Here is a 17236-nt window from a genome sequence, read left to right on the forward strand (position 1 = left end):
CCCTCTTTTCTACCACCTCTGGCTCTGGACTGAGCATGCGAGGGTAGCCGCGGGCACGCGCTCCTGCACGGTCTGGCAGCCGTAAACGGGAGCGATCCGAGTCCCCCCTCCCCTCTCACCGCCGCGACAGAGTGCCTCTCTCTCTCCTCCTCTTCCTCCTCCACCAACGGTTCATCCCTAATAGTGTAGAGCCACCACCATTCTTCGCCGGCCAGTCAGCCTCAAAAAGTCCGAGCTCCAATTCCATCTAACCGTATTCGCTCGCGTTTCCGGTGTCAACGCGCTTCGTCCAACACCGTTTCTTCTTTCATTATATCTCAATCTCTCCACTTTGATCCTTCTACTGCACCCTTTCCCCTCTCCACCTTTTTTTTGCTTTATTGCCGATCCAAGTACTCTTTCTTTTCTCGAGACCCGTTGCTCGATTCTTGTGCTCTCATGTCATCTGTGCAGTGAAAAGTGTATCTATATGTCAATGGAAGTCCCACGATTGGGCAGCTTCCAATAGTGTCAATATATAATATAGCGGCATAGTTTTGCAGAAATGTCATTAAAGATGTGGTATCCAGGACCTCCGAGACCTCTAGTAATAGGCTTATTTTGATTAAACTATGCACGGTGCTCGGGGACGATTGACGACAATGGTGGAGGACGTCGAGATATAGATCTCCTCCTTGTCACCGTGTGATATCGGAGATTGTTTCTGTGGTTTTTCGTGCAAGAGTGGACGTCTTGGAGCATCGAGGACTTCTGAGCCGACCGCGAGGAAGGTGGTGAGAGAAGGGATTTGGAAAGGCAAAAGGAAAAAAGAATAGAGTGCACCGTGGTTTATTTGGTTGGAGGATTCGAGGCTGTGTAGATACCGGACAGATGCTAAGTGAACCTGGAGCGGAGGTTAAGCGCGGCCGTCGCTGCTGGTTAGATTTTCCTCTCGAAGGAAGCAAAAGCGGCAAGAGCTATTTTCCCAAGGTATAGAGAGAGAGAGAGAGAGAGAGAGAGTTTTCTCAATCTGCGAGCAAAATGATGTACTCTCCGGATAAAATGATGGGCAGCAAGGGGCTTCACGGGGCACCCATAACTGCTCCAGGATGTTTCCCTTCGGGGAGATACTCGCCCCCGCCGTATCGTGCAGCACCGGATCCAATGCCTCCCCCACCGAGACGCTGCATGCCCAACCCAACGGTTAGTCTCATTTCTCTCATCTATATACACTCTATACATTCTTTTCTCTTCCATCTACTTGCGATTATTAACCCAAATTCCAGTCTCCCATCTTACCCTAGATCTCATTTCTCTAATATTAACGCGAGATAACCCCTGCATGTCCTCTCCTCTTTTTCGCCACAACTATAAATATCTTTAGAAACCTCGTCCGTATATAGCGATTTTTTTACGACGGCAATATTTGCCAGACAAATGGACCGTCTGGGAACAGATTAATATATCGACAGATTACTCCTGTTAAAAACCTGTAAAAATCCACGATTTGATAAGCTGCTGATCGGCTCAGAATTATATTACTTTTCGTGCAGGAAAATCTACGATATAATTAATTGAGAAATTATTGCTTCAATAATCCGACGCGACGTAATTGCTGAAACTTTGACGAACAATACTATATATAAAATAGTGATTTAGAAACGAGTATTTGGCTTATTCGGAGAATCACTTCTTCTTCGGACGAGTTATACTTTCTTCTCTCTCTCGTGCAACGGATCAAAACTTTGGTTAGCAAAGGGATATAATGGAGTACTTATTGGACTTGAAGTAGTTTCGCAGTAGTGAATTATACATGTGTATGTGTGTGCGTGTATGTGAGAGCTGTTCGAGGAGAATATATTCGAGTGATACATATGATTTTTGAGCGTTCGGCTATTGGCATGGGAGTGTCGTAAGTCGACCATTGCCATGTCTATAAACAGAAACTTGTGACACTTTAGCACATTGATATATAAAACAGGGCTGAGTACCTACTACATAACTTTGCCTCATCTCTTTTCATTGCCCAACACTTGTATACGTCAAAATTTTCTCATCTCCTCGTTTCTAATCTGCCTTCCCTTTGTCAAAATTATTTAATAAATAAACTATTTCCATTTTTCACGCGTTCGAACATTTACGAAGAAAATTCGCTTTTCGCTAGTACACTGATGATATAATTATAATTGTATATATATAAATATATAAAAATAAAATCTTTCTTCCTACAGTCTCGTTTCTATGTTCTCTCTCCCATCACACGTATTTAATAAATATTTCCATTTTACACGCTAAAGAATTTATTAGAAAAAACATTGTCTCTGTATACGTCGAGATCGAAGTCATTAGGTCGATTAAATGACACATTTTAAAGAGCAGATAAGCGGTCGCGAGTAATTCTTCGCAATAAAGTGGTAGATATTTTAGATTCTAATCTCGAGAGCGTTGCTTGCCACGTGTATGCATACATACATATATTTGCGATATAGGTTTATGAATGTCCTATATATATAATAATTTCTTTCCACTGAAAGCTGCTTTTAATAAATTGAACGAAATAGACAAGAGAGTGGACGAAAGTTCAAATTGCTTGTGAATTGTGATGGAAAATTTCTTTGAGGGGTGAAGGGGGGGTGCCATATATGGATAAAAGAATAGCAGGTATTCATGGAACGTACATGTAAATCAGAAACATTACTTCCAACCCTCGTGGCCTTTAGTTTTTTTTTCTCTTTATTATATACATATATAGCCCCCCTCCCCCTCATCCTTAGTTTACACGAGGATACTACGTTTGTGTGTGCGAGTGTATAGAAACTCTTAAGGTTTGCTGGTCCATGGAAAAAAAGGTGGAGAAGCCGATGGATTCCCTGCTGTTGGTCTGGCTGTGCTCACCCTCGAGCTCGACTACTGCCGCCGCTCCCGTTGCCGCCGTCTCCACAGTCTTTAGTTTATTCATGTGACGTAATAGGATAAAAACCGTCGCTACGAGCTGAGTGCCTAGATGAGATTACAGCCGTACTGTTACGCCCGATAACGCGAATCCAACGTAATCGCTCCATCCTACTCCGATTTTTATCCCCCTCTTTTTATTTGTCCATCTCTCTCTCTCTCTCTCTCTCTCTCTCTCTTTCCCTGCATCCACTTTTGCACTCTCTTCCTTTCTCCCCAACCTCCCACTAATTCCCACTCTCCGCACTCGCTCTCTCATCACACTGTCCACTTTAGCAATGTTCCATCGAAAATGCCCATTTTTTTTCTATGGTTCTCACAATCGTCAAAGGTATTTTAAAAATAAATCTTATGACTCTCTTCTCCCCCACCGTTATTTATTAAATGTCACTCTGTAAACTAGATCGGATTTTTTTTTATTGGATCGTGGTAATTAAATGTATAAGCGATTTTGCGTTCGCGAAACGGAGACGATTGAGAGCCGATTCTTTTTTAACGATTTCTGTTTGTTTCGCGTGTATGTATACATATATATATATTTAGATGGTTTTAATTGGTGACTCGGTTAAGCAATTTCATTTGAATTAACGAGGATCTCGTCCGTGAAATAAAGATGATTGGAAGAGTTCGTGTTTTTTCAGTGATTTTGTTTCTTTCGTACAATTGATTTGAATTTTCCAGAGAACTTCTCATCGGTAGGAATTGCAAATTGGGGGAAAAATCTATTAAAAACCAATATTAAGGGAGACGACGAAAATGCACTTTTTCTACTTTTTCTAATCATTATAGCTTGTTTATTATGATTTTACACTCCACCAGTTTTTTTAGCTCGCGTTTATCAAAAAAATCAAATGAAAAAAAAGGAAAAAAAAAACAAGAATTATCTCTGAATCTGAAAGCGCGGACGGTTTATATAACGTGAGAATTAATCGTGATTTTTTGATCGAAAAAAAGGAAGAAAGCTTTTGTTTAACGCACGCGGTACACCTATTTTCATATGTCACGGATTATCCTTATAATACATAAATGCATATATAGTTATCGTAGTGTACACATTTGTTTTGTTTCGTAGCGTTAAACGAGTAAAGCTGGGAAGATTTGTTAGCAATTATCGCGTCACAGTTTTTCTGATTTTTCTCGGTGGGCCCGGCCATTATCCCTTTCTCGTTAAAGTAATGCGCGGTTCAGAGAGCAGGATAATTTCGGTGCGAGAGATTACGTCCGCTATTATTGGCCTGCTACTTTTTAAAGGGGATGAAGAGAGAGCAAGTATGTTTGTGTGCGCGCGCGCCCCTATATATTACACACATATACATATATTTCGTTTCTAAACATTGAACGGAAGGAGAGACGCAACGATAGTTGCATTTTATGAAATCTGCAGTTTTACGGTAGAAATACTGAAATTGTACGTTAAAGGGGGGGGGGGGGGTGAGAGAGGAGATCGGAGAAAGTTGAAGGAGCGAGGAGAGGGATGGAAATACACGTGTTAGCAGGTATAGGGCTATATATATGCAAGTATATGTATTTATAGTGGTGGTGCGAGAGCGAGTGGTGCTTTTTGGCAACGCGTTAACGACCTGATAATACAAACGTCGATCAATTGTCGATTAGTGCTCCGCGCGCGCACGAGTAAACTCATTGGAGGCTCCGTGGAATATTTATGAGTGGTATGAAGTTTGTCGGTAGGTCGGCCGGTCGGTCGGTCGGTCGGTCGGCCGCCGGCCCGCCGATATTAATAGTCGATCATTTTCAAGCATTTTCGGTAAAAGTATTAATTATATATTGTAATTAAGGCGCGCTTGGGCCCATTGGTTACGCATTCACGACGCACCACTCTGAATTATTCAGAGCTCGTTAGTTGCCAGCTCGAGCTACTATTTTCCGCAGCTTGCCACTTTCCCCGATAGCTGCAAACTCCATACGTACACTGCAGAATCTTCTCACGTCACGCCAAATTCGATTCATGTCGCGCGCGTGCGCGTCAGACATTATATACCGCTATATATACGTGCTTAACCCGATCTGCATCAATCAACTTATTATTTCGGCTATACTGCACTTTTATTTCCCCTTCCTCCTATATCTATATTAATAAAGATATTTCGGTGCTCTTCCATTGTACAGAGGACATTATTATACATATAATAATAGAATCATTGAAAATTCTTTTATGAATGAAACATTGATTTTTAGAAAGATCGTCAAAAGGAGCAAAACTTTCAATCAAATCTCTCCCTCGCATGCCAATTATAATAGCCCCCTGGTTCTTCATTCGCGAGTTTGACAAAAAGATAGAAATAAAAAATATCTCTATATCAATAATATGTCATGAGATTACGTTCTACGTCCCCTACCCCACGCCACCAAATAATCAGCCTAATCCTATCAATGCGAGATCGATCGTATAAATAACAAAAGAATATTAAATCTCAATTTTACAAAGGATTCGTTCGATGAAATTTTATGCAACTAATATATATATATATAGGTAGATATAATGTAGCTCCGTGTAATTATGTCGATAAGTAAAAGTTAATGCATGTAAAAGGCATTAGAGGCATCAAGTATAAAATCTACTATTTTGTTACGATATTGTACATTAATAATAGAGACGTGCAGTCAATCATAAATTCATGCTAATTAGCTGTATTGGATTACGCAGTACAAAATAATTTCGCTTGAAATTATTCAGAATGATCAAATAGTAACAGCTTTAATACGTATTAAAATGCGCCGGGTTGACGCAATAACTCTCGTTACAAATATTTATACAAGTAATGAACATTTTCAGCATTATAATAACAATTACTGCGCATAATTAGGTTAGTTTTGTCCGAGCTGATCGGTGCTGTACCCCACTAGTGACTAATACGACGAGGAGAGAAAAGAAATTGACGGCTAAAATGTATAAGAATCTCATCTTGGCATGCGCGGCATATCAACGACCAATATTTCATAGCTGTGTGTTATTGTACTTCGCACAGCATGAAATTTAGTTTGCCGTACCTCCCAAACTTGTCGATTAATGGAGGGTCAACGAGACCAGCAGCAAAGTAGCACCTTTGGCTTAAATTTTCGTTGAAATTCAAATTTGACCAGGACAAACATAGATTGGTCACATGTAACAAATAAAGGTAAAATATATACAATGAAGAGGGAAGCGCGTGCCTAGCACAGACCTCTGTGTTCACCATGAAATTTACACCGCGAGTACATTCGCCCGAAACGAAACATTAGCCAAAACTCACGTCTCGCCTTCTCCTTCAATATTTTAACGATATTAAAATGTAGTTAAATGCAAATCTCATGCATGCACCAGAGAAATTTGAAAAATTTCTCAATGGAACCTTTGTATCGGCTCTATATTATTATGGCACGTATGTATACCTTACACGGGTAAAGAGTATATTTCTTGTAGCTATATAGACTAACGCGAGCGGAAAAAGAAATTTGACAGAATCAATCTTAATTGCCTTGTAATGTTTATATTTATATATATTAGCAGGACAAATGAATATAGATGATGAGGAGAGGATTAGATTATATACGTAAGGTGTGTGCATGTGTGGTCGACGCATATATGGCCTTGCTTAGCCCGGGGATTGCATAATCGATATTTCCACTACACCTGTGTCTCTCTCTCTCTCTCTTTCTCTGGCAAGTGCGCACCTGCGTCGAGTAGAAAAAAAAAAGTGTCAAGTCTCACGCATTTCGTTCATAGAGATGCTTATCAAACCAATTCATTTATACATATGTATATAAATGGATAGAGAGAGAGAGGGAGAGAGAAACAGATGATGGTCAAAATGGTACATAGAGAATCCTGCGAGGAGGCGTGACATTGGACTATAAAAAGTTATTCTGAAATGACGATAATTTCAAGAAGGATTTAATGTAGGAAATAATTGAAGAGAAAATAAAGCGTTGATGAAAGAGGTGATTAGCCCGAGTGCTGATAGTATAGGTAAAGTGTAATAGTGTATACAGCGATAGAAGACTGACTAGCTTTTGCCTGCCACGAGGAACGCTCTTCCGCATCTGCTTCTGTGTCCTACACAGCTATGTATATAAATGTGTGTGTGTGTGTGTGTGTGTGTGAATGTGTATAGAATAGCCGCGGTCGACCCCGCACACAGGACACTGGGGACACATAACGCTCCCCACTTACATCCAATCACTCCTGATTTATATTTACTACTCGTTTTGCCCTTATTTATCGTGCCTCACCGAGACGCACCGAATAGAAGCGTTCATTTACACAAATTGAAAATTATTACAAGCAGCTTTTAACTATATATAATATTATACTATAAAGAAGCTAATTTCCAAAACATACTTATAGGATTCCTCTTCCGAAGGATTCTTGGTAATTTCTAGGAAAAGGGAAGAAAAAGAAAAACGCGGATAAATAATGTAGTGGCATAAGAGGCAAAAATCGGAAGCTGAGAGTGAGAAAAGTTGGCATTTGTGCGGGTGTACAGCTGGTATTGGTAAAGTATAGTTACAAGTGGTATAGCAGTATCGAGGTGCAGGGTGCAGGTGTTCGTCCAAGGGATGAGTCGTCGGCCTGGGGAAAGAAACAAGTGCCGAAGCAGGGAGGGGGAGTGAGTGAAGAAGGGACTTGAAATGGTAGCCACTAACGCCAAGTGAATAGATAGGGGAGCTACAACGCTCTCTCTATATGTTTATACATATATATATATATATATATACAAAGTATAGTCACGCACTTGTATTCGCGCGTGGAACCCTTTGCTAATCCGATAAATTTTCATCGAGGGAAATGTATTTTCTAGGAATTTATTTGTGTGCCTAATCAATGTCCCACGAGTCTCGCAGTTGTCGTTAACATTACAATTAGCGAACCTCTCAAAATTGTACCGTCTCTCATCTCAATAATTGTGATAGATGCTTATTTCAAGTTGAGATACTAATTAAACACGAATCTCGTGTTATTTTTGTCGAAGATTGATTTACAACTGGTGTGTAAAGTTGGTAGTCGCAGAGACGAACATGTTATTGGTTATCGAAGGTATATCGAAGTGCTTTTTCGCATTGTATTTGCGTAGTTTGGCTGACGCAGCTGAGTACTGCATCCGGTTCATCCAGGATGATTTCAATGCGCAAATGCTGCAGTGACGACGTCTCTCTCTCTCTCTCTTTCTCTTGACTAAGGCGAAGGTAGAGGGAGATGGAATGGAAGAGACGAGCAGCGATTAGCGAGGAATCGTCGAGTCGATATGCAGGGCAAATAGTGGGAAACGCTCCGCGACGTGCACATAGACGATTTATACGGTAGACATCGATGTCGTCGATTGCATGCACCGCTGCACGGCGGAAGTACGACACAGGGTACGATAGACGCCCCCTTTGCCAGCTTTGCGGTATCTTGCTGGAACGTTATTGCACAAGGGTTAGTCAGCCGACTTCTCGAGTGACTTGCATGGATGACCCTGGCTCTCGTTGCTGCACCCTCAGCCTCATCGGCACAGTGTAACATCGAATGCGCACTTATGCGCTTCTCTTATGGAATCTCTTATTATTACGCGTCAATTCGTGTCTCGCGACTGACGCGACGATCCCTCCAATTTTCCTTTTTATCTACATTGCCTATATATGCTTAGCATGCGAGATAAAACTCGATCTAACATCGGAACACACACACACGACTATCCTGTTCGATAAATAATATTTTCGCCCACTTTTTTTCATGCATATGTGTCACTATGATATTTTTTAACCATTCTATTAAACATCTGTTCTTATATCGTTATATTAGAGTACCAATTACAGTAATATATCGTTGGTTTTATTATTTATAAACGTCTGCATATATGTATATATAATATTATTGGCGAGATGAGAGAATTTTTGGAAGAAAAATTACTTATTCGTCTGTTCTCTTATCGAATAGTCGATTAATGTGGCTCGTTATAACAGAAATAATCAATTTAATCTTGCTGTAGTTTATATTTGGGAAAAAAATGATTAGTAATATTTGTAAGATTATATACCGGGTGTTGCACGGTACATAATACAAGGTTATATTTTAACAAGGGATTATATAGAGTAAGATGAAAGGGGATGGAGAATTTTTGTCACTCAAGCTTTTTTCTAAAATGGATGTTAAAGTTTTTTATGCAGCAGCACATATAGCTTAAAGTGTAACGTAGTGTCAGTGAAAGAGAGCCTCTATAGTTTTGTCACAAAGTGTACGGATGGTGTATAATATGAAAATAGGGCTGAAAAGTGAACAGTTATACTACTTCCGCCCGTACCGTCGGAGTTTAACAGTGTTATTATTATTTTTATTACGAGGTCTGACGTACGTAATACCATCAGCCCCTGAGAGGGCGATACGCAGGAAATAAACCTAAGTGTATAATTACAATAATACTTATATAGTCGGCTTCTCGGTTCCCCCTGTCGCGGTTAAACGCGTACACCTACTACCTGCGAGCCACGTACATATATATTAAGGGAAGGAAAGGGAAGGGTCGGTCGTTCGCTCGCTCGCTCGCGTGTACAGCCACGGGTGGAACTTAACGAGTCCTAAATTTGCTGGGGGTGAGCTACCAATGTCCTTCCTTCCTTCCTTCCTTCCTTTCTTCCTTCCTTCCTCCCCTCTTTACCTCATTACAAGACGAAATACCCTAAATACTCACGCGCGCTCCTTACATAAATCTCTCCCTCTCTAAACAATTATACATGAATATATATATATATATATTTAGTTGGATTAACGCAAGATAATTCAAGAAGAAAAGAAAATGTTCCACGGAAAGGTGTATGAGATAGATAGATTTTATGTGTATGGGTGGAAGGAGAGCAGTGACCAATAGACAGGGGGCTCTTTCTCTTGATTCCCCATCTAATAAGCTAAATCCATTCGAACTTTGCCATTCGCGTGTTTCAGAGTTCGATCACGTACAGCAGGATATACGTATTGTATATATATATACCTTGCTCGAACATACAATCAACCAAGAATCTTTTGTACCAACTCGTGCTTAGGAATGTCTATACTGTGTAATTGCTAATAAATAACGTTTCAAAGTTTCTTGGAAACATCGATTGGTAAATTATTGTTCGCAAATAAAAATAATTATTATCGAAAAACTGAAACCGCAATGTAAATATAGTCTCTGGATGGGAAACAATATTTTCTCAATTGGCAATGTAGGTATCTCGTTTAATGAATACTCGAGAAGCGAGTTATTATAAAAATGTTCAGTGCGGGCAATGTTTAAGTTTGCTCGAGAGTAAAAAATTGATATATTATTGTAGTAGATACAAATTTCAAAGGGATAAGAGAGCAATAGTCGAGTAGATGTAATAAAAGAGGATAGAGGGCAAGAGATGTATAAGTTTTTTTTCTGCTCTTTTTTTGTTTGTTTTTTGCGATAGTATGTAATAAGGTTGCATTCTCGGTTCAGGTGTCGGCTGGCAAAGGGGTGGCATCGTTGAAATGCTCGGCGTAATTTATGAAGCTGTGATACTGTCAGCGTTCTCTCTCTCTCTCTCCGCAGGAAGTATAGCGCAGCAACACACCATATCGCCCCACACCGCCACACCGCTTCGAAACGGGTCAATCCATTTTTTAACAGGACGATCAATTGACTTACGCTGCACCATCTTATGGCGCGCGCGCGGTCTCTTGAATATTTCATGCAACTTTACCAGGATAATACAATCGAATCGGTCATTTCCAACAGCTCATAACTCGATGCATCTGCAAAATTACAGATTTTGTTCTTTCTCAAAATGTTCAAATTGGACAAATTGCACAAATCTTACTTTCCATCGGCATTTCTCTGCACATTACGTTGAATCTTTCACTTTCGAGCATCCACTTCATCTTTGATTTAAATATTGAGTTAATTGAGCGAATAAAGAAAGAAAAAATGTGATTTGATCAATGTTTTCTTGAATTTAGGGGACGGTATCCACGAAACTCACCTGTGTGCTGTTGTTTTCGAGAAATTCAGTTTACATGCATATCGAGTGAAGTGGTTTTTCGTTTAGATGGTGGAAAAACAATCACGGGGTATTCAAAGGGTGCGAACCCTTGTCAAAATCAAGAGTCTATTATTATGACCATATGTTAATGCCACGATTGTATCGTGACAGAAAGAGAGAGAGAGAGAGAGAGAGAGAGAGAACTAGCGAGGGAGTAGTACACGCTAGTGGCAAAGGGTCTAGATAGGAGGACGGTGGTGGGGTGGTGGGCCTCCGAACTTTGCCGAGGGGACGACTGTACTAGTGTGTAACGCGTGCACCTGCTCCGATGCGAAAACACATGGCTGCGGGGAGTATAATTCATGCTTACGCTAGACCAAATACCCCTACCAATATTATGTGTCACTCTTTAAACCTTGCACGATTCTTACCTGTAACGTTTTTCTATATTTTTACACACACACACACACACACACACACACACACACACACATAAATATTCGATTAACAGCCACTCTACAATTATTAACAATAAGGGACTAAAGGTTCTAGCATAAATCAGCCTTCTCTCCCTCTCTTCCAATTTAACAAGTTCTAAAATGCATCTCCTAGACAATAGTACTTTAATAGGGATTTTTATTAAGAAAAAAAATTATTAAAGAGAGACAGAAAAGTAATAAACTTGACGAGTCGAGTCAGTGGAAGATTGTAACAGGTAAGGTATATAAATGTAGAGATGGAGGGGGTGGGATCAAGTTTGAAAAATTGGAAGAGGATGATGGTGTTTTGATTTGTTGGTGGCGGCTGCTGGACGTCGATCGGAATGAGGATCAAAGAGAGCGAGGTCTAAGTGGTCTAACGCGTTTAACCGAAGACGGCTGTGTGTGTGTGTGTGTGTTTGTGTGCAAACTATGTAGAGGGAGATAACTGGCCGGCCATAGCAAGTTGATCGGTGCTCCGGCTCCATCTAGGTAGCGGTGCTGGCTGCGCTCGCTCTGCCAGCCAGCCAGCCAGCCACCCCTCATCGTTGCTTCCTAATGAAATTATTGTCGGCCCGAATTTCGAGGACAAATCGACGTTTCAATTTTCTTAATGCGTCCGCGCGTCTTATTCCCGCGGGGGAATCTGCGACTCTGCGAGAAGGAAACCAGGCGAAAGGATCATCCACAGCACAGCTAGCTCTATCTTTTCATGCCGTGCTTTTCGGACCGAGTTTTATGGCGGGGTAAACGTTCGAGAAGAGGGGCTTCGCCTGGGCTGGCTTTCTCCATGGCGTGTTGTACATACGTATCTCGCTCGCATTACGAGCAAAGGAGAAAGACACGATCGGATCGGTTGTGAGATTCTCGGTGCAAGGATCGAGGAGCGAGAGATTGGGGAACCCGGGGACACGAATTACACATGCATATATACCACTGGGAGACCCGCTCGCGCGTGTACAGACCTCTTCTCTCCCTCTAAAGGCTACGGTCTATGCTCTATATATGTATGTGGTACGTGTGTGTATATATATATATATACATGCACTTGCACGTGCCGACACGTGCGTGCCACGTGACCAACCTGCTCCGAGCTATTTGTTCCCGCATCCATCCTTAAGTGCATTACTGCTATTCCAATTACGGCCACTCGTAAATTATCGTATTACACTTTTCCTTCTCGTGGCCCGTTTTAGCCCCACACTGCCACCAACTACCCTCGCGCGACTGCTCGTCCGCGTTCACTCGCCGGAATTCTCTATTTTCAAGCACTTTATTCACTGCTCTCTAATCGTTTCTTATTGTTTATAAATGTTCATCACCATCGTCATCATCATCGTGAAATAGCTACATCGAGCATATTTCAAATGCGCCTATATGTCGAATCTTTTTATATATATAGTTGCAACTACCACTTGCAATATCCGATAAAGCATTCGTTCTGGACAATTGCTGAAAATAATACTTCGATCTCCTTCTCGCCACGATTCACTTTTCGTTGCCAATCGAAAGTATTACGATGTATTGATTTATCAGCCATGACTGTGCATATGAAGGAGACAAATATAAATATATGTATATACTTGGCAATTGGTAATTGGCTGCAATCAATAAGTACTTTCATTTTTCCCGTTTTCTTCGTCTCTGAAATCATTACGTTTATATATAGGATATGATATATCGTGTTTCGTAATCGACTCGTACATGTATAGCTATACCATACCTTTTATTCTTTTCTTGTTAGTGCACGATGTATCAGTGTGATTATTTTATGAGCAATAACCAGCGTGACAAAAAATCCACGTCAGAAATGTCCAAGTAGGACAGGATGAAGCATTATGCTATACGTGCAGCAATTTATGGATTTTATTGCAGAAAATGGGTAAATTTCAATGTTTCTAACGACGAGAATATTTTCTCATAAGAATCGCAGGTAGCCGTGACCTTATCAATAGGACAGATAGACAGACAGAGAGAGAAAGAGAGATAGAAAACTATATATTCGAGGGAATGATAATTCTGGCAAATATTGTGCAATTATCCTTTTATATCGCGATAACATTTTCGAGTCATTTATTTGTATATAGGAGGAGGGAGGGGGGGGGGGGGAGCATATACTAGAGATGTAGTATAAATACAAGTATATAAAGATTGTACTGGGAAGAAAATGGAGCATTTGTTAGGTGTTTGGTTTATTCGCGACACACGAGAGTTTGTAGGATCCATGAATAATATTAATGGCTTGCAAAATGAGTTGACGAGGTGTTCGTTAAGGTGGAAGTTATAGGAGGGACACGTTAAATAGAGTGTTGGAGTAGTGAGCGATAGTCCAGTGAGTGTGTAACTGATAGGCAACGAAGCGTTAGCACGGGGCATCAACTATTGATAGGGCCGGCCGTCAGCCAATTCGATTTTGCTTATTATTCGCTACATGCTTGCCGCCGCATATAGACCCTTAAATATGCAACATTTATCACCAGCATACATTTCACCCACACGTCTACGTCTATAGCACTGCGCGACTTTAGGCTTACTTTAAGGCCATTCGTTTACACGTAAGGCGTTCCGAAATTACAAAGCTCGAGTAAAAAAGAGAAGAATCATTCTTAGATTGGGATTATTCCTTCTCTTCTCCTTTTTCTACGAAAAGCATCATTCTACCGTAATCTGATCTCCTGAATCTTCATATATTCTTAATGCACAATGCATATAGTACATCTATGTTGTTTTCTGATTAATTCTTACTCGCTCTTCAGCATGCATTGAGTTTAATGGTTTGGTTGAAAAGTGAAGATCAGAGATTGGGCTCTGCAGTACAAGTGATATAGCAATATAATAAAGTAAGGGGTAAAGTTTAAAATTGATCCGTCTATATATACCTACGAGGAACGCTTTAACAAAATATATGATTGTCGAGGATTTGCAGCATGATAGCGAGTTTGATATGAAAGACAGAGTAGAGGAGTTGATACAGTGTCAATATAGAGGTGGTGGCGGAGGTGAATGGCATGCTAGCAAGTAAGTATTAGTAGACCAAGAAGAGACCTCTCATCTCTTGCGGTGTTATATAGAATGGCTCGTAAAGCCCAAGTGTACCAGGCTAATGCGTATACACGCTACTATACAGGTGATCATCCCGAAATAATTGTGCATCTTACCTGCGTGAAACGACCACTTTTCCCTTCCCACTCCTACGTCATTAAATCACCGAACCATTTGAGACGGGCAAATCCATCATGCATGCTAAATATATGTCCTTCTACAAAATCACTTCTCCAACGCTAGAGAGCAAAAATAATCTCGTATATATGATGTATGTATTGGCGAAGCAAGAGTAAAGAGAGTCATGGAAGACCGGAAGTAAGAGCTGATTACACGCAAGGTTAAAGGTGTATAGATGCAAAACAGTACAACGTAGCATATAGAGCTCTCTATCTCTTTCTCTCTCTTCCTGGCCCAAGGAGCATTTCCTCAGTAACGGACAACGATAAAATTGCACGCGTATCAGAATGCATGTTTTTTACCTTGCGAATGGATTCAAGTGAACCGGCTTACACAAGTCGGCGTGGACAGCGCGAAAACCCGAATACAGGAAGAGTTGAAATTCAGGGGTAGGAAGAGGTTTTAAAGGATAAAAAAAAATTTTAGAAAAAAGAGGGAAGGGTGGATGAGGATTTTGGCAAGACTGATGTATAATGCTGCTGCTGCTGGACTATCCTATATAATAATTTAGGGGATCGAGGAGAGCGTGATGGCGCCTCGACGCAACGCGACGCGACGCCCCGGACCGGCTGGACGAGTCGAGTGTGTGTTGTCGGGGGACAAAGTGGAGAGGGAGAGGGCTTGCTGGAGGGTGCGCTCTGCCCATTGGCTACGGACGCTGCCATCAACGGTGTGTCTGTGTATCCTCGCACACTCTCTCTATACACCTGTTTATTATTATTATACTATATACTCTACTATCTATCTAGATATCTATCGCTCACATATTCGACAATCATAAACGGCTGGCACTATGTAGAAATTGTCATCGATAAGCTAATTAGAAAATTGTAGCAGCTGCGGTTCTGGTTATATACATGTATATGGCCCGGTGGTCGGGGTCGGGGACGAGAAATTGATCCTTTCGTCTGGGAAATCAACATTCGTGCGTGACGAGAGAAATATGATGGATGAGCAGTGTTTGCGCGCTTTATCATACTTAAGAAGAATTCATTGGATTTTTCCGACTTGTCGCATTACTTTGCTCTTCCCCCCTCAGGGACGTTCAAACAAATTCGCCTATAATGTATCGCTCGTGGAAATCTTACCAGTTTTAAGACAAACCGCGAGAGAGAGTTATATATTCATTGTACCCCGATGATCGAGTGAATTAAAATAGTAATACGCGTGTAAATTTCATATGGAATTGTGAAAAACGGATGAGGGGGTGGTGGTGGGTGGGAGGGAGATTGATCAATAAGTTATATTACAGACGGTGCCGGTTTTATATGCACAGGTTGAGCCAAGCCATGCATACGAGTCTTCTCGTCTCGAGTTTCTTGTCTAATTGCGAGGTTCGTCGACTTTTCTATACCCGTGTCTCATTCGTGATTCCTTGTTAATAAAAGTGCAGCATGTCGAGCTACAACAATCTAGATTGATCGGCGAGTTTCGCGTAATTCTTTGGATTGTTCAAAATGCGAGAGTGGTACATGGACCACGAGATAAGCATTTTCCAGTGGATTTTGCCTACCTGCAGTCTTTTTTATCCAAGGTATCTAAAACGCTTGGCGAACCAACGGTTACGGGGTTACGGTTACGGTTACGGTTAGGAGAAAGACATGGACATGGAAAGGGAAAGAGGGCGCAAGCAAGTTGAGAGAGAGAGAGAGAGAGAGAGAGAGAGAGAGAGTACTCGAGCATGGCGGCTGTGAACTGTGAGAGCGAGCGAGAGTATAGCCTGTATAACGTAGAGCAGCGAGCGCGGATGGTTGCGGATCGATGAGAGAAAGCGGCTGGTCTGATTGGCGGGGCTGCGGGGGCGGAACGGAAGGTAGCCAATGAGCGTGGCTAGCCTCGATATACACTGCCTATACGAAATCACTGATTTTTACGCTCTTCACCCTCTCTCCTCCTCATTCCCCCCCATGGAGATTTTCCTTTTATCTCTCTCTCTCTCTCTCTCTCTCCCAAAGTCATAAAGCGTATTGTCACGATTTTTCCCCTTTCCTCCATGAGCTCTGTAATATACTCGCGCGCGCGCGCGCGCTTTCTCTTCACTTTCCCTCTCTCTTTCATCTTTTCCCCTAATAAGCCAAACAATCATTCTACCATTTTCACCTTAATCCACGAGAAAATTAATCTCTTTTTTCTATATAAACGAAAATTATTATTATTTCAACTCGAGCAACATGTAGGCGACACTCGGAAGTTTCATAAATTTTTAATAAAAAAAAAGTTTACGCGTTGGAGTCTACTTATTACATGACAACTGTGATGCATATCAATCTTACTATGATCCGGTGATGAATTTCCAATAGTGTTGACTTTTCGACACACAAACACACACACACAAATATTGTCGAGTAACGTATTTTATCATATCTACAAATAAGAGTGTATTTTGCAAGTTAACTAGTTATCGCTTCAACAATCTCATTATTAATGCATCTGGTATACTCATTCGATTTATCCTACAGTTTGCGTTGTAGGATTTTTTGCTTAAAGCGTATATCTCTCAAAGCTGTGCTTGGTATGCAAAATTAATGTGTTATAAGAGAGAGAGAGTGCGAGAGGGGGAGCAAGAGGGAGGAAGGGATGCTAAAGTTATAAATTACTAGCAATAATCGCTGGGTTTTATCATTAGGAGATTTGCAATTTTA

At 41.0% G+C, this 17236-nt stretch overlaps 1 protein-coding gene across 2 annotated transcripts in view; it reads left to right on the plus strand.

The window, feature by feature from the left end:
- Positions 1-268: 268 nt before the first annotated feature.
- Positions 269-17236, plus strand: part of acj6 (abnormal chemosensory protein 6) — a 42794-nt gene continuing 25826 nt past the window's right edge. For both annotated transcript variants that reach the window (XM_066732825.1, XM_066732826.1), the window contains exon 1: positions 269-1182. In XM_066732825.1, coding sequence (XP_066588922.1) covers positions 1021-1182 — 162 coding nt within the window. In that variant the 5' untranslated portion in view covers positions 269-1020. The remainder of the gene's footprint in view (positions 1183-17236) is intronic.

Source organism: Prorops nasuta, unplaced genomic scaffold (genome assembly GCF_024137725.1).
Source record: "Prorops nasuta isolate Cenicafe-Biocafe unplaced genomic scaffold, Cenicafe_Pnas_1.2 PNAS00010, whole genome shotgun sequence".
NCBI lineage: Eukaryota > Metazoa > Arthropoda > Insecta > Hymenoptera > Bethylidae > Prorops > Prorops nasuta.